The sequence below is a fragment of the Carya illinoinensis genome, chromosome 11, assembly GCF_018687715.1.
Source record: "Carya illinoinensis cultivar Pawnee chromosome 11, C.illinoinensisPawnee_v1, whole genome shotgun sequence".
In the NCBI taxonomy this organism is placed as follows: domain Eukaryota; kingdom Viridiplantae; phylum Streptophyta; class Magnoliopsida; order Fagales; family Juglandaceae; genus Carya; species Carya illinoinensis.
Genome location: NC_056762.1, coordinates 40,086,924 through 40,105,303, shown reverse-complemented (window position 1 = coordinate 40,105,303; position 18,380 = coordinate 40,086,924). Strand labels below are relative to the sequence as shown.

Sequence of the window (18,380 nt, the reverse complement as noted above, 5' to 3'; positions counted from 1 at the left end):
ATGCAGTACTATGCTGACACTATGCACTGTGCATTTGACGGCTAGCTCAAGGTGGTCATACAATTTTACAATGTTATTTTACAACACTCCCCCTTTGGATGACCACTTATAATGAATATGCCTCGTTAAAACCTTGCCAAGGAAAAACCCTGTGGGAAAAAACCAATGGCGAAGGAAAAAGAGTACAATATTCATGTGTACCGTAAAATGCTTTAAGATTGCCTCATTAAAACCTTGCGAAGGAAAACCCAGTGGGATAAAACCTTAGCGAAGGAAAAAGAGTACAATCAGCATAAGTCTTCAAGACGTTACTCCCCCTGAAAAGTGCATGATAAAAGGTCTTCAAGTCTCCGCATTCCAATGTTCTGCACAATCTTCTTAAATGTTGCAGTTGGTAATGCTTTTGTGAATAAATCTGCCAGATTATCACTTGATCGTATCTGCTTGACTTTAATTTCACCTTTTTCTTGAAGTTCATGAGTATAAAAGAATTTAGGTGAAATATGTTTGGTTCTATCACCTTTGATATATCCTCCTCTAATTTGAGCAATACAAGCAGCATTATCTTCGTATAAAGTTGTTGGACTATCATTAATCACTGGAAGACCACACTTTTCTTGAATATGTTGGATCATTGATCTTAGCCAAATGCATTCTCGACTTGTTTCATGAATTGCAATGATCTCTGAGTGATTTGAAGATGTAGCAGATAGTGTTTGTTTGACAGATCTCCATGATATAGCAGAATTTCCATAAGTAAATACATATCCAGTCTGAGATCTACCTCTGTGTGGATCTGAAAGATAACCTGCATCTGCATATCCAACTAATTGTGGACTTGAACCATATTGATAAAATAATCCCATATCAACCGTACCTCGAAGGTATCGAAGGATATGTTTAATGCCATTCCAATGTCTTCGAGTTGGTGCGGAACTATATCTTGCAAGTAAATTAACTGAAAATGCAATATCAGGCCGAGTGCAATTTGCAAGATACATCAGGGCTCCAATTGCACTGAGATAAGGTATTTCAGAACCAAGAATTTCTTCATTGTCTTCACAAGGACGAAATGGATCCTTCTGCACATCAAGTGATCGAACAACCATTGGAGTACTCAGGGGATGAGCTTTGTCCATGTAAAAGTGTTTCCTCATAATCAATCCCCGGTTTCTGCAGGAAACCTTGTGCAACAAGTCGTGCTTTATATCGCACAATTTCATTACTTTCATTACGTTTACGTATAAATACCCATTTATATCCAACGGGTATTACACCCTTTGGTGTTTGTATAATTGGTCCAAAGACCTCTCGCTTTGCTAGCGAGTTTAATTCAGCTTCAATAGCTGATTTCCATTTTGGCCAGTCATCTCTATGTCGACATTCTTCGACAGTTCTTGGCTCAATTTCTTCATTACTTCTGGTAATGTCAAGAGCCATTTTATATGAGAATATGTTGTCGACAACAGTTTTATTTCTATTCAAAATTTCTCCTGTATTCATGAAATGTATCGAGATCTCGTTATTTTCAGGTACCTGTCCCTCTTCAAGGGAAGACATTTCATGAAATACCCCTTCAGGAGGTTCTTTCTCAGGAGATTTACTCTCTTCATGAGCATCAATTACTCTTATGGCCTATGTTGGTATGGACTCTTCAGGAGTACCAAATTCATTTTGTATTTTCTTCTTTCGAGGAATTTTGTCCTTAGCACCAATAGGCCGTCCACGCTTCAGGCGTATCTTAGACTCGCCTATTGCTATTTTGGCAACTTGTCCTTCAGGGACTGCAATCCTTGATGGAACATTAACAGCAGGAATATATGATTTTACCACACCTTTAGTGTCAGTAAATGCATCCGGTAATTGGTTTGCAACACTTTGCAAATGAATAATATTTTGAACCTCTAGATTACATTCTTTTGTACGAGGATCAAATTGGGAAAGAGCTTTATTTTCCCAAGTAATTTCTTGTCGTGCTTCAGGCACCGACTTCTCATTACCCATTGTTGGAAAAATGGATTCGTCAAAATGACAATCCTCAAAACGTGCCTTAAACATATCCCCTGTAAGAGGCTCAAGGTATCTGATAATAGATGGAGAATCAAACCCAACATATATCCCAAGTCTACGTTGAGGGCCCATCTTTGTACGTTGTGGAGGTGCAATTGGAACATATACAGTACATCCAAAAGTACGAAGATGAGAAATATTTGGTTGCTGACCAAATGCAAGCTGTAATGGTGAATATTTGTGATATGTTGATGGTCTAACTCGAATTAATGATGCTGCATGAATTATAGCATGTCCCCAAGCAGAAATAGGAAGATTTGATTTCATGAGTAAAGGCCTAGCGATTAGCTGAAGCCTTTTAATCAATGATTCAGCTAAACCATTTTGAGTATGTGTGTGGGCAACTGGATGTTCAACATCTATTCCTATTGACATGCAATAATTATCAAAAGCTTGAGATGTAAATTCTCCTGCATTATCCAATCGAATAGTTTTAATTGGATAGTCAGGGAATTGTGCTCGTAACTTAATTATTTGTGCAAGAAGTTTAGCAAATGCAGCATTTCTAGTGGAAAGTAAACAAACATGTGACCATCGACTTGATGCATCAATTAAAACCATAAAATATCTGAACGGTCCACTTGATGGTTGAATAGGCCCACATATATCTCCATGAATCCTTTGTAAAAACGATGGAGATTCAAAACCAACCTTTGAGATAGATGGTTTGATAATCAATTTACCTTGAGAACATGCAGAGCATGGATATTCATTGGGTAAGATAATCTTCTGATTCTTTAGGGGATGCCCATACGAATTATCAATTATTCGTCTCATCATTATTGATCCCGGATGTCCAAGGCGATCATGCCAAGTCATAAATATTTTAGAATCAATGCACTTCTGGTGCATTACAACATGTGATTCAATTGTTCTCATTTTTGTATAATACAATCCAGATGAGAGGGCAGACAGTTTTTCTAATACGAGCTTCTGGCTCGAAATTATTTTAGTAATGAGAAGATGCTCTTTATCGTCTTTGTTAATGGTTTCAATATGACAACCATTACGACGTATATCTTTAAAACTTAATAAATTTCTTCTGAATTGTGAAGAAAATAGAGCATCATCAATGCAAAATTTGGTGCCATTAGGCAAAACAATATAAGCTCTTCCGGAGCCTTCAATTAGATTCGATGAACCGGAGATGGTATGAACATAGGCTTTACTCAATGTTAGATTTTGAAAATATTTTTTATCCTTAAGAATTGTGTGAGTTGTAGCACTGTCAGCCAGACATACATCTTTATTATTCATCTCGGAGATAGAAAGTTCATCAATAAGACTCATGATTCTACAAAATATATAAAACTTTCATTACTAAAAAAAACATTACAGAATAAAAATATTTTACAATAATATAAAGGAAATACATTAATTAAAAAGGAACACTTCCATGATCAACTCTACCACTAGAATCCTCAAAGAAATCAGAAACATCAAGACTTGTAATATCTTCTCCATCTATAGAATTTAAAGCATATGATGGTTCAGCAAAATTTGTTTCAAATTTCTTTGTTTTTTCTTTTATGGAAGATTGGTATAAGTCAACCAAGTGTTTAGCTGTACGACAGGTACGAGACCAATGTCCAGTCATACCACATCTATGGCATTCATCTTCATATTTCTAAATTTATTTTGAGGACCTTTGCCCTTTTCTGAGTTGAACCACTTCTGGTGGTACGGTGTATATCTATTATTTTCCCTTTTAGTGTGGTCACTTCTAGGACCTCCACTTCTATAGTTTTTCTTACCACGTCCACGCCCTCTTTTTCTTTGAAAAGATGCACCATTCGCTTCTGGGAATGATGTAAATCTAGTACCATTCACTTCAGGGAATGATATAGAACCAGTAGGACGTGACTGGTGATTTCTTAATAAAAGCTCATTATTTTGCTCAGCTAATAGAAGACAAGATATAAGTTCAGAATATTTCTTGAACTTTCGCTCTCGATACTGCTGCTGCAGGAGCACATTCGAGGCATGAAAAGTAGTATATGTCTTCTCTAACAAGTCATCATCAGTGACTTTTTCACCACATAATTTCAATAGCGAGCTAATTTTAAAGAGTGCAGAGTTATACTCACTAATACTCTTGAAGTCTTGCAACCTCAGGTGCATCCAATCATGACGAGCTTTTGGGAGGATTACAGTTTTCTGGTGTTCATATCTCTCCCTTAAATCATTCCACAAAATAAGTGGATTTTTCACCGTTAGATACTCAGTTTTTAATTCTTCATGAAGATGGTGCCGAAGGAAAATCATTGCCTTAGCACGGTCCTGCAGGGACCCTTGATTTCCTTCTTTAATTGTATCTCCCAGGTTCATTGCATCCAGATGGATCTCAGCATCAAGGATCCAAGATAAATAATTTTTTCCAGAAATGTCAAGAGCAACGAATTCCAATTTTGTAAGATTTGACATTTTCTACATATATAAATCAAGAACATAAGTATGTTTAATATTTCATATTCATTTTGAAAACTATAAAAAAATATATTGAAAGACTTACTTGAAGTAGAGGACTATTAGCTTCAAGATCGTCAGAACTCTCGTGCTGATAACGTGTTATAAAACTATCGTAAGGAGAGAGAGAGAGAGAGAGAGAGAGAGAGAGAGAGAGAGATAGAACTCAAGAAGTTATGAAACTTATGAATTTCTTAAAGAATTCAACGATATATATAGGCGTTCAAAGGGAACTATGCAAGTTACTATGCAGTACTATGCTGGTATTGTGCATATTTACTATGATATTATTGCTCAACGAAATTATGACAGACATCACTCTCAATCATAAGACTTTCAGATTCGAACAGAATTATAATAAAATCTCTCTAAACACAATATCCAACAGCATCCCATGTACAACAACCTTGAGATTGAGCGTTTAAATAGTAAGGTGATATTTGATATTCTATAAATAATATTAAAAAGATAATAATAAAATATTAAATAATAGTATAAAATGGTAAAACTCTCCCGCAAAGCTAGTTTGTTGCGGTTTTGGAGGATTTTTTGCATGGCACCTGATGATTTTCATGTGGCCTACAAGTCGGAAGGCAGTCGGTAGATGACATATATTTCTGTTCATCTTTGAGATCTTTATGTCCAATTATTTATTTATTACACATTAATTTGGCATGGCATTATCTACAAGTCCGGATGATTTTTTATCCAGAAAATCAGTCTCTCGGATAGAAATAAAATGGATAGCAACAAGCATGGGAATTTTCCAAATTTCCAGCAACCAAAAACACAAACAATTATTCAAACATAAAATTCATAGGGCATCTTATAGTAAAACATAAAAATAAAGTCCCATCAAGTTCAACTCTTGTATAGCTATATAATCAAACTGCTGGCTTTAGTAGTAGTATTCGAGCACAGCTATATATGATATTACAGCTATAAAAAGTCACCCAGATTTGCTCAACCAAATTTCGATGCTGCCGGGGATTACAAAAGAGCATCCACCTCTGGTGCATATAATTTTTGGTTTCTCGAGGCAAATTTTCTGCAGAAAATCAGCAAAAAGAAAACACTGAATTGCATAAGTCTAACCAGTGTTCTGCAAGGTCTAACCAGTGTTCTGCAAGCCTGCAGCAATACCCTTCATGGTCAAGATGAGGGTATCCTCAAGACCAGGGGCATAGTCACTTGTTGGGTTCAGCTTCACAAGTTCATCAGCGGCTTTGCTTATTTCCATAAACTCTCTCGAGATGTGTGGCCTAACATTCACATGGTAGTTTGGATCCCTGATTCTCTTCAATGTGTAGGCTTGGCAAACATTAAGGGTAGTGATGTAGGAATCACGGAGGCGGAGTCTTTGCTTCAAGTATGGGTCCCCTTCAAGAAGATCCTTGTGTCCAGCAATCTACAAGCAGAGGTAAACAGGAAAATCGTTTCTCTTAATGTTATGTCATATATTATGTTCAATCACCAATAGAAGACATGGAAATCATACAAAAGTTTGGCAGAATTTTATACCCTGTTATTGGGGAAATTTCAAGGTCTATGCTACCCGATGCTTAGAACAACAGTTTAGAAATTTCAAAAAGCACTCACTGGAAACTTGGTGAAAGAAAGCATTCAATACTGGCAAATCCAAGAAGCAATAAGGGCAGGCTAATCAATAATCTGCAACAAACTCAAGATCTAAATATATTCTATCCAATTGTTTTTACCTGCAGGAGAAGCCTCTTAGTTTCTTCATAATTGACCCTCAACCGCTCTCCAAATTGCCACAGATCTTCTGACACAAGGAGCTTGTCATACAAAGCAGCAATTCCAGGATCTCCCTTGGCAAACACCATTTCGACCAGATCAATGGTGACTCTAAAGAAAGGCCATGCATTGTACATCTCTTGGAGCATATGGAGATTCCTAATGTCCTGATGAATAACACGTTTGAATGCCGATCCAAAGCCTAGCCACACTGGAAGATGAAACCTTGTTTGTGTCCAGGCAAAGATCCATGGGATTGCACGAAGTGATTCAATACCTCCACTCGGCTTACGCTTCGATGGACGGCTTCCTATGTTCATCCGACCATATTCCAACTCCGGTGTAGCCTACATATAACAATAGAGAGTGGTTATTAAGTAAAAGATTAGTGAGCCAGGAAGAGAGACAATAGTGATGCTATTTGCAGAATTCTTACAAGGCGGAAATATTCAACAAATCGTGGTTCTTTGAAAACAATAGAACGATATTCTTCCGTGGCAATGATGGCCATTTCATCCATCAATGCACGCCATTCTGGTTTGGGAGAAACGGGTGGGTGCATGCCATGCTCTAAAGTAGCAGCCGTGAAACGCTGAAGCGTTCTAAAGCACAAATGCTCCTCCCCAAATGATTGCTCAATAACTTCACCTTGAACAGTAACGCGGAGTGATCCGTGAACAGTATCCGGAGGTTGAGATAATATGGCAAGATGAGTGGGTCCACCTCCTCTTCCAACAGTACCACCACGACCATGGAACATAGTTAGCTTCACACCAAATTGCTTGGCAACCTTTATGAGCTCCTCTTGAGCCTTGTATAACTGCCAGGCTGCAGAAAACCGTCCTGCATCTTTACCAGAATCTGAATAGCCAATCATAACTTCTTGCTTTCCATTAATTCGATTTCTATACCAATCTATTGAGAAAAGCCGAACTAGAGCAGCAGGGGCAGCTTCCAAGTCTGCAAGTTTCTCAAACAGCGGAACAACTCTTAATGGTTGCTTCACATGGCATTCACGTTGCAGGAGCTCAACTGCAAGCACATCAGATGGTGCAGTTGCCATTGAAATTATATATGCTCCGAAGTTGTCTGATGGAAGTTCCGCTATGACATGAAAGGTGTCCAGAACATCACGAATTTCTTCAGTTTTAGGAAGATCAGGTCCAAACAGTGGGCGCTTGCCACTGAGTTCAGATAAAAGCCATTCCTGTCGACGTTCTTCTGACCAATCTCGGTAGGACCCAATTTCCAGGTGCTTGGTAATGGCATCCATGACATCAGTATGACGGTCCGACTCTTGCCTAATATCAAGTCTCACGAGTGAAAGTCCAAAAGTTGACACTTGTCTCAAGAAATCAAGAAGGCTTCCATCAGCAATTGCTTGGTCACCAGATGCACAGAGTGATCTGTAACATAGTTCGAGAGGTTCCAAAAACTGCATACAATTTCAAACTTGATCAGTAACTAGACCAGTCAAACAATAAGTAATTAAGTAAAAGATGCAGTTTGAAACTTCATGGAACAAGAAGTACTGGTTTATTAGCAATGAACTTCGGCACCAAATCCACCTAATATATCTCCATTTCTTTCTTCACTTGTCTAATGAAGAATTAAGCACAGTATGATAGCTTAAACAACTAAGAGCGGGGCTGTGAAAGATGGTCCTTTGGCTGTGACTTGTAAATGGATAAATCACAGGTATAGCAGAAAATGGGATAAGGATACACTAGCCAAGCCCGCATAGTTGGATATGGCCTTGTTGGGGTGAGGAGAAAGTGATATGAACAGGTGTGAAATATAGGTGGAGATGGCCACAAAATTATAGGAAAATACCTCCTCAACACTGGTGAAAGTTGCATCCTCTGGGATGTCAGAGTACCCATTGGCCAGCAGATGGCGAGAGCGTTCACGTGTCTGATAAAGCCTATCCCTCACTTCACCGAGAATGACACGATAGGGTTCATTGGAAGGAATTTGTTTCCAAAATTCTGTGTCACACAAACAATCAACAAAGTCTTATTAGAAGTTTTCAGTCCCTTCAATTGAAAATTCACTATATTCTCCTAAAAATAAGGCTGATGTACACTCATCTTAGAGAAATTGTGTCTCTAAGGGCTACAAAGAAACTAAAGAACAAGTCCAATCGTAGCGATGTGGTTAAACATCAAAAGACAATAACACAAAATAGGGGCATGGTTAAAAAGCAGATTATTGTGGAAAAACACTATTTGCGTTTGTTCTTTTCTTTTTCCAAAGCTGAAACATTTTTGGGCTAAAGGTGAGGAAATTGGCAAGACATTTCAGAATGCCAATGAACATTGACACGGTTAAGGGAACTATGCATCTACAAATGGGAACGATTTATAGGAAAGGCAAACAAGAAAGTGTTGTGCATTAAAATCTACTCAACATTTCTATGGACGAATAGTTCGAAACGATTAATCAGTGTTTATGATATCTAATACACTAGTTGAAAGGCAAAATATGGAAATACCATATCTTTCTTGAAATGATGCATCGTGTGAATAAAACATACAAGAAGAAATGCATTACATCATAGATTACTTACCTATGTAGTGTTTTGCATCTTTCTTGGAGGATCTGTGGAGTTCATCTGCACGAACACGAAGCTCATCATTGCAGCGCCACATAGACAACTGTCCCCCAACAAAGGAAAAAAGCAGAAATTAGTGGACACATACGACAAATTAATAAACAAGCAAAAATCCCCCAACCATGGAAGATTGCAAGACCTAGAAGCTATTAAGTACCTCAAACATGAGATCCTCTATTTGGGAATAGTGCAAGTTGGCAGCCATCATTCTAGCCAATAAGCAAACATCCCTTGTGACCTCAGGAGTCACCCTAGGATTACCTGCATCCAATGCAAAATAAATGCCAAGCTTAGAGAGAGAGAGAGAGAGAGAGAGAGAGAGAGAGAGAATCCCCAAGCTTCTACAACTGAAATAAACTAATTAGACCAGCCAAAAGCAAACCCAAAAAAAAAGGTCATTCCAATAAATACCGAAAAATCAAGACAGGAATCATGAATTTGAAATCCCATTCCAAAATTCAACACTTGAAAGCTGTTCTTTCTGCTATTTTTCTCCATCCAAAAGAACTATATTTATAACTAAATGACAGATTTCGATTTCTGTAGAATATTCTCATTCCACCATGCCATTAACAAATAAATCATACCAAAAATCACACTGACATTATAAGAAACATTCCAACTAAAACAAGCAAAACGTTCAGGAAAGTTCGCTACTACGAAGATACATTGATGGTTAGGCTTCTTTTCCTCTAGTTCCAAATTGTTGGGACTACAAGTTTGCCCTGTGGGGAAGAATCTTACCATCACGATCACCACCCATCCAAGAAGAAAATTGAATGAGTGGGGCATTGTAAGGAACACGTTCATTAATTCCTAGGTTCTTCAAAGCTGTGTCAACACGGCGTAGGAACTTTGGAACACCCTTCCAGATTGTTTCATGGAAGTAGCTCATTCCAGCCCTCATCTCATCTTGTGGAGTTGGAGGGGTTCTCCGAATCTCATCTGTGCGAAATGCAGCTTGGATCTACATGAAATAAAGTACCAGGGAAAGGTGAAAAACTAAAAATGCCATCAACTAAGGCAATGTTTTCTTTCTGTTGAACTTCCCCATATAAATCCTCTAAAGCTCAGATTCATGACTGAAGTTTTAGGAGAGTTAACATGTTGTCAGTAATAACTTTCTTTTGTAAGACACTTCACTAAATTATCAAAATCATCTCCCAAAACTTGCGAGTAACCAAGTTTAAACATATAATGCATGGAAGTAGCGTAAGTGTCTTGCATGGCAGATTACTATAAGAAGATTATATTGCAAACTGGCAGCATTTGAGCAGTTAGCATATTTTTTTAATAAGTTAATCAAGCAGTTATCATATAACCCAGATCAACAGGTCAACTTCTGCTTTTTGTCTTCCACATGAAATGCAGGTTCGAGCATAATTCATATGACCAACACGCTACTGAGAAAAGTTGGCTTGTGACAAATAATTCTGAAGAAAACCTAAAACTTGAAAAGATCACAGAGCAGCAATAATTATGGCCATGAAGATCCAAAAGGCATACATAATAAATATGGAGTACAGTGGCATATGTAATATCCAATATTTTACTGTATATTCCTTGAAATTGAAGCGCAACTAAGGGGAGGAACGGTAACTATATCCAATGCTCTTTAGAAACTTTCTGATAAGAAACAAATATTTTATTGAAAAACACAAAAGGGAAAGAACAGGCTGGACCTCATATGCAAGAAATATGAGTTGTTGTAAAAGCATGTTAATGTTGGCCCACCCTTCTCATCAAAATGTAAGATGAATTCAGTAATATGCGGTTCTAGAACAATTTGATAACAAGTTAACGATTTCAAAGGATGTTGATATTCACCTCCCTCTGAAGAGCCTCATCAAGCTCCTGCTTATCATCAGGAGTAATGTCTTTGGCATACAATTGGGCCAAACAATCCCTTATCCTGAATAAATGAGATAAAGAAAAACATTAAAGTAAAACGAAAGAAAGAAAAGCACTGCAAGCATGCAACTTCATCACTCTTCCCCTCACGTAAACCATAGGGCCTTCCATAAAGAATTGTACAAGTAAAGTTACATAAGGTAGCTTGGATTTTAGGAATATTCAGCCCAAAATCAGAATATAAAATACAAGGACACAAAACTACAGTAACGAGAGAACAAACCTTCCATGCTTCTGAAGCAAAGACCGACGAATTGATTGTGTGGGATGGGCAGTGAAGACTAGATCCACAGTCTGGTTCTTCAGAGCATCAAAAACTTCTTGCGGAGACTTGTTCAGTTGTGCAACCAGTCTCTTGAGAGTTTCTTCTATGTCTGATTCGGTTGCTGCAGAGTTCTCATCTGCAAAATCTCCCTTTTTCAACTTGTTCCGTCTGCGGTAAGCAATCTGGACCTCCTCAGCCAAGTTGGCCAAGTTAAGCATGTGGGAGAAAGACTTTGCAATAACAATAGAGTCCCCTGGATCCAAGCTTGTCAACACACTTCCAAGCTCTTCTAGCTTCTTAGGATCATGCTTACCCTCATACTCAGCAGAAAGCTCATAACACTCTTGAACCTTTACAGATATCAATGGAAAAATAAAAATAAAATCATAACTAATGATTAATAACTGTAATTCATTAAACAAACTGTAAATCCAAAACATTATTTTATTTAATATTTCAGGCCAAAAGAAAAGGAGTACGCATGGCCCTTGGTCTACCCACTAATGTGATTGATGAATCAAATAGAATAGCACAGACAACACAAACAGTAAATCCCCGATCCCACACCAAATCATGATTGGAAGAGCTCTCGAACTTGTACCCACATTACATAAAAATTATCATAATGATTTAAGACTCGAAGAAACTACCACAGAATGTTGCACAGATAGAACAGATATCAGACACAGTTTGAGGGTCTTCATGACTACAGAATCACCGGAATATAGTTATTTAAATGCTCCGTTAAACCCAAACAAAACAGCAACCTCAGTCCCCAAAATTGCCATATCAAGAATTAGTATGCATATAAAAAAAGGGTATTCCATTCCCACACAAAAATCAACATTTTTCACATAAAACTCAAGTTCCAAAACTTCTCAACCCAAAGTGAAGAATTGGGCATCGGGGGCATTAATCAAATTAACAGTGGAAAAGGAAGAAATCAATCGCTTACCGTTTCCTTGAGATCCTCCCCATGTAAATCTTGGAGAATATCCAGAAACCGATCCAAAAGCAGAGCATCATACTCGATCAGTTTGTCATCCTCACTCACTTTCCCCGGAACCAAAAGTCGAAGCTGGGCATCAATTGACGCCAACTTCTCGATATTCCGATTAGCCATTGCTCGCTCTCAGTCTCCCACTGCGATCACAAAACCAAACGAAGAATTGTGCAAAGAAATCAGACAGCAAACACCCAAAAAAGAGATCCGGGAATCTCCTTTTCAATGAAGTGCCAAGAGCCACAGATTTCGATAATGAAACATTAAAATATTGCCTATGTAATCGTGTACGTGGCGGAGATAAGGGCCACGTCTGGAAAGAGTGTATGCAGTAAAATGAGATTGAAAAAGTTCAAAGCATTTCTCAAGTTGAAAACGCGTTAAAAAACAGGGGGTCTCGGGAAGGTGCTAGTTTTGTACGACCCATATGTCAATTTTCCAGCAGAGTTGTGGATAATGGATCGTACCTGAATCTGGGCGAAATTGAAACAGAAAATTTGGATCGGATACGAGTGAAAGGCGAGAGAGACAGAGAGTGTGTGTGTGTGTTACGAGATCAAAAGTAGTGCAAAAGATGGGACTTTATAGAGAAAATAAAAGCCTGTCGTTGTCAATGTCAGTGCTTTATTTTTCCCTTCCCTCCCTGCACCGCACGCTTCGTTTTTGTCTCTTCCGTCTTCCTTTTTCTCTCTGATTGAATTGCAATAGAATGTGCCCACCAAAGCTGCGTGATTGAGTTCGCTAACTGTACCGTCCAACAAGTTGCTTGACCGGAAAAGTAAAACCCAAAAAAATCAAAGAAAAAAATTGAATTTTCCGAGAAAACAGGAAAATAAATAATTATTAGGTTTTTTTTTTCATAATAATTATTAGGTTAAGCATTGTTGACAGATTATCTAAAAATAAAAATAAAATATTTTTAACTATTAGAGATGAAAAGTGACTGACAATAAATGAGGTAAATTCAAATAATCTGATTTTGAGTTATAATATATGTAAACGAAAAGTCATTTGATGTTTAGGAGCATATGCATATTGATATTGTATTATTTTTTAAAACACTCTCTTTTTTCTTCATCTATTAATCTACAAACATCTACATAATTTAATTAAAATTTGATTACTAATTAATATTGAGTTTTGCTATATACAAATACAATCACGTATTAATCTGTGTACTAATACTGATTCATTTATATTTAAAATTTAAATTAACATTATTTTTAATCAAATGTATTTTTTAATCAATCACATCACATTGGTGTACAGATTAATACATACTTGTACTTGTAACTATATTTTTTCATTAATATTTAATATAGAATAATCAAATATGATAAAACTACTCGGAAAAAAAAAAAAAAAAAAAAGAAGACAAGAGAGACAAAAGCTAACAGAATACGCAAAATATTACGTTATTTATACATATAAATATTTCATTTTTTGTGATGACTTTGAACATTTTTTATGGAAAAAAATGAACCAAATAAAAGGCCTATGCACTTTTTATAGAATATGTTTTATTAGGAAAATGATAATTAGTGCCCACTTGAGATTTATTTTTGACAATCATCAATTAAAATCATATTTTTCAATTTTTAAAATGAAATAATTGTATGATAAGGTTCTCCCTTTTGTTTAGGTTTCGTCTCATATATTTTATTATCCTTACAATCGATCTAAATGATATTAAATCTATCAATTATTAATTGTTTAATTATAAATACTCAATCTTCACGACCGTCATAGATTTTAAAGTTTATCTCCAAATTATTATCTGTATTTTTTCATTCTTCTTTTGTTTTGTTTTCTTTATTGTATAGTCAAAATAAAAAATAAAGTTTGTCTCTTAGACGGTTTGTCTATAAAGATTGAGTTATTATTTTCTATACAGGATAAAATTAAATCTTTATTTAGGTAGAATGCCGTCTCTTTAATGTTTGTCCGTTTTGAATATCAGCAGTAGTAAAATCCAGACTAATCCAATAATATACTGATGAAATTCCAAATAATTGATATGAAGATATCTTCGAATATATCCAATCATAAATATAAGTCTCTCTTGATAAATAGATAATTATATTTTTCTTTAATTGCAAATTTTTGTTAATGTGATATCTTTTAAATGATTAAAATAAATAATGGCTTAAAACATACCACATAAAATAAGGATTTATTTATTAAAGCAGGAGAATTTTTCGAGGTACTTAAGTCAAACAGAATGGGTGAAATACATCGCGTTCCCCGTGACTCATGATCTCGGGTCGAGAAAGTTACCGCCTTCCAAAGGATGGATGGGAATCGGGATGATCCATTCTTCTTTCTGATCACTCAGTGGTTGAATTAAAGTAACAATATATAATACAATTAGAGATCACTACACTGTCGGCATCAATTGTGGCGACATTACGTGTAAATTGATAAACATTTTTAATTGGATAATGATACTTTTTTACAAGTTGTTATAAAATCTCTTTTTTTAAAATTATTTGTCTAATTAGTTTTGGTATTCACCAATCACCATCCCTATCTATTATATATTATATTTATTTTATTTTCATTTATTTTATTCTTTTATTTTTTTAAACTATTTAAATTATTCTACTCATTATTTATATATCACACATTTAGTAAAAAAAATTAAAAAAATTAAAAAAAAATGTAATGTGTAATATATAAAATGATAAATATAATTTTTCTTGCTTAACGTGATATTATTTTTATAAATTACTTCATATAAATACTCTTTATTTAAAATAGAGTTTTGCTACTCGTCCACATTGTACCACATTTATTTTATTTATTTATTTATTGTGTTATTCTTCCTAAGCTTGTTTATTTTTTTTTTTACTCATCATCTATGTATAACATATTTGATAAGAACAAAATAAAAAAAAAATTCTTTAAAATATAATTAAATAAAAAAAAATTGTTGTATGTCTATCATTTTCATTTTAAATTAAGGAAATTTCTTTCTTTCGTTTACTTCACTTCATTGTTCTCGATCTTAAAACCCCATAATTTTCCTACAGGTAATCATGATTAAACATATATGGGTAATGTTACATATATTTATAGTTTTATTTATAAGATTAATTTTGTTAGTCTTTTTTTTTTAAATTCAAATTTCATGATTTTCAATAACTGATACATTAAAAAATAATTTTTTTATTAAATACACTTAATATTTTTCTAATAAATATATATATATGCATGCTGTCAAAGAACAGTAATGATGGCTGCAATATCGTCTCGATTTCTCTCTCTTTGATATTTTTATTTATTGTTTTACATCAAGAAGGTTTAAGAGTCAACTCTCCCTAATACCTATGGAAGTTTATGGTGAGAACGACATAAAACCAAACTATCGATCACAAGCCCTAAATAATTTTGTTTTTTTAGTACAAGAATTTTCTAGGGCGGGAAATTCATGCAGCAGACTTCTGAATTGAGTGAGTCAACACATGGGGGCATGCTTTGGATGTATACGTATATGCAACAAGTCAGAAGCTGATTTCATAATATTGGAGTACATAACCCACGCATGCATGTGGTTTTGGGGTCCATTTTGATAGCATGTCTAGCTAACATCTAGTTAGATGTCATACATGTGGTTTGGTCTACGAACTCGTCATGTCTTGCGTACTCAAATTGCTGCCTGCTGCCTTCTTCATCATGCAAAGCCTAAAAAGAAATATTTAATACAAATTATTTACAATAAAAATAATTATTTATAATAGAAATAAACTAATTTTAATAGAAAAAAATTGACAATAAAAAAATAGTTTTCTTGAAATAGTAAGTGATGATTTGGGATCGACAAAGGCACGGGAGACAGAGACAAGCATCCAAAACGTGCATGCCGGTGGCCTTGGAATAATACCCACAAATTAGCAGCACCTCACACTTTCATGGGGCAGACAGTATTAAAAATCACTTTTAAATATACTTATTGACTTATGCAAATAATTATAAGACTTCACATTTAAAAAAAATATACATTATTGCTCAAACAATTAAAGAAGTGGCATATATGGTTACATTCATTGAACCTTTTCTTTTATCAATCTTTGTTTATTGTGACGATTTCATACACCGACCCTCTATTTTTTGGGCTAAAACACTCACATCATCACTAGCTTAACATGTCATCTCTTTGAATTAATAACATGAAAAAATTAATTGCTTTTGAAATTGTTACCAAAGTGATCTGTCGACTGTCGAGAAGTAAGCTGCTTCCATAGCCGCTTCTTTTGAAAAGTATAGAGGAAAAGCAGTACTGAAAGAGTTGTTTGATTAGTTCACGATGTGAGATGATTTTAAATAAAAATTAAAAATAAAATAAAATTATTTATTATATTTTTATATAAAAATTTAAAAAAAAATTAAAATAATAAAATAATATGAAATAATGCACTTTTTAAATCTTAAAAACGAGGTATAAAGGATTACAAAAGTAGACTTAATTGTTTTTTTTTTTTTTTTTTTTTTTTGGAATTTTCAAGGCTGTTTATGAGTTGCAAGCCCTTCGATTCGATCTACCCTCTTTTCGTCCTCCTTAATGTCATCGTTAGAGACGTATATTGATAAGGCCAGGTGATAAGCTATTTGAGTTATTGTAGGTGGGTGCTACACCTAATTAATTTATGTTGAATAACTTATCACTAATTAGATAGGTTCTTTGGAAATTAAAAAAATACATAAAAATAAAGCTCTCAAATCTTACAACTGACGCCTTTGTCTCCCTAATTTAATATTATATGATACGAAGCTGACACCCACCACGACGCAAATTTCCATGCATTTGAGCCAAAATTAGCAGAATTAAGGATTTCTTTAATAATTAAATGTGTTGCTATGCGACTGATTTTAGAAGAATTGATTTTAATATGACGTAAATAAGAAAAATACTTGGAGTTGATTGGTAGCTTGAAATAGCTCTACAAGATTTAATGAGTCCAAGTTATTATTAAAATATAAATTAAATAATAAAATTTATCTTTTATCACCTGTTTAAAATTTTAAAATAAGTAGTAATTTTATTATTATGACTCTCAATTTAAGTAACTCTTTTCTCATTCTAATTTATCTTAAATTTGAATAATTGTTGATAATTTATTCAACTGAATATGACAAAAAAATTAAAATAAAAAAAGTCTAGGAAAGTAATTCAGATTTTACCCTTTTTTATTGGGGAATGATCAGGGAAGAAGGCGTGTTTGACTGAAATGAATAGCAGATCCACTTATCTCGGAAAAAACAATGCGTGATGTGCGTTGTCGGCTCCTTTTTGGGGCAAGAAAATAAAGACCTTTCATTTCCTTAGCATATGCTAAAACTGATTCGAATCCTTTATTAAATTCCACGTCATATCAATATTTTCTACTTTTCTCTACAGCTTTCTCGGCACTGTTACTCCATCAAATGCGGGGGAGATCAGCTTCATTGCTTATCGGCCATTGGGCCCATTCAATGGGAAAAGCGATATCATCTCCCTTTAATTTTAATTTATTTTTATTTAAAGGATACCAATATCTTATTTCTTGAGTAATGTTATATACAGTTATTTTTACGTATTTTTTGTGCACTCTACTGATATGATTAGCTGGATTAATTTTTTTTAATACACAACCAATCATATCACTGGAGTGCACAAAAGAGTCTGTAAAAATGACTGCACATAAAATTTTTCTTATTTTTAATATAGAGTCTTACGTTTTTTTTAAGCCAAGCATCGTAATGGCCTCATTCATTTCACTTGAAACTTATATAAAGCATGCTTAATTATACGTCCAAGCAATGAGGCCCAATACCACGAGTTTGCATCTTTACACATTCCGCTGCCTATTCTCAAAAACACCGAACTTGAGCAATGCTCTATCTTTCCAAATTTCACCTGTCTATATAGAAAAACAAACGTATGAAGTCAAGCATTTACTATCACATGACAAATTTACGGTTCCTCTTTGAAATAGACATTTCGTTTTTGGTACTTTAACACTCTCTGATAGACTAGGACCACACTCTCTAATAGACGAGGACCACCTTAGCATTTCATCCGTTAATTTCATGAGATTTATCATATAAGGTGATAAAAGCTAGTGGCCTATGTGAAAGAAAAAGAGCTGGGTTATGCATGCTTCGTTGAAAACAAAGTCTATCGTCTTCATTATCAAACTCTTCTTCTTCTTTTTTGACCTTTTACTCTATCAACCACTTTTGTTGGAATATAAGGTCCATTTACAATACATTTTCAGATTTCTCTATCTTGAACCTAAAGAAATATTCTCATT

At 34.9% G+C, this 18,380-nt stretch overlaps 1 protein-coding gene across 2 annotated transcripts; it reads right to left on the bottom strand.

The window, feature by feature from the left end:
• Positions 1-5,333: 5,333 nt before the first annotated feature.
• Positions 5,334-12,716, bottom strand: LOC122281705 (phosphoenolpyruvate carboxylase, housekeeping isozyme). 2 transcript variants are annotated; one of them, XM_043093442.1, is made up of 11 exons: positions 12,555-12,716; positions 12,040-12,227; positions 11,043-11,434; positions 10,736-10,820; positions 9,653-9,875; positions 9,066-9,169; positions 8,864-8,951; positions 8,128-8,282; positions 6,731-7,729; positions 6,255-6,641; positions 5,334-5,944 (listed from the first exon to the last, which is right to left on the bottom strand). In XM_043093442.1, the coding sequence occupies exons 2-11, from the start codon at positions 12,205-12,207 to the stop codon at positions 5,648-5,650; spliced, it is 2,898 nt and encodes a 965-aa protein (XP_042949376.1). In that variant the 5' UTR covers positions 12,208-12,227; positions 12,555-12,716; the 3' UTR covers positions 5,334-5,647. The 2 variants fall into 2 exon arrangements, with proteins under 2 accessions (XP_042949376.1, XP_042949377.1); XM_043093443.1 differs by lacking the exon at positions 12,555-12,716 and adding an exon at positions 12,363-12,513.
• Between the last annotated feature and the right edge of the window lie 5,664 nt (positions 12,717-18,380).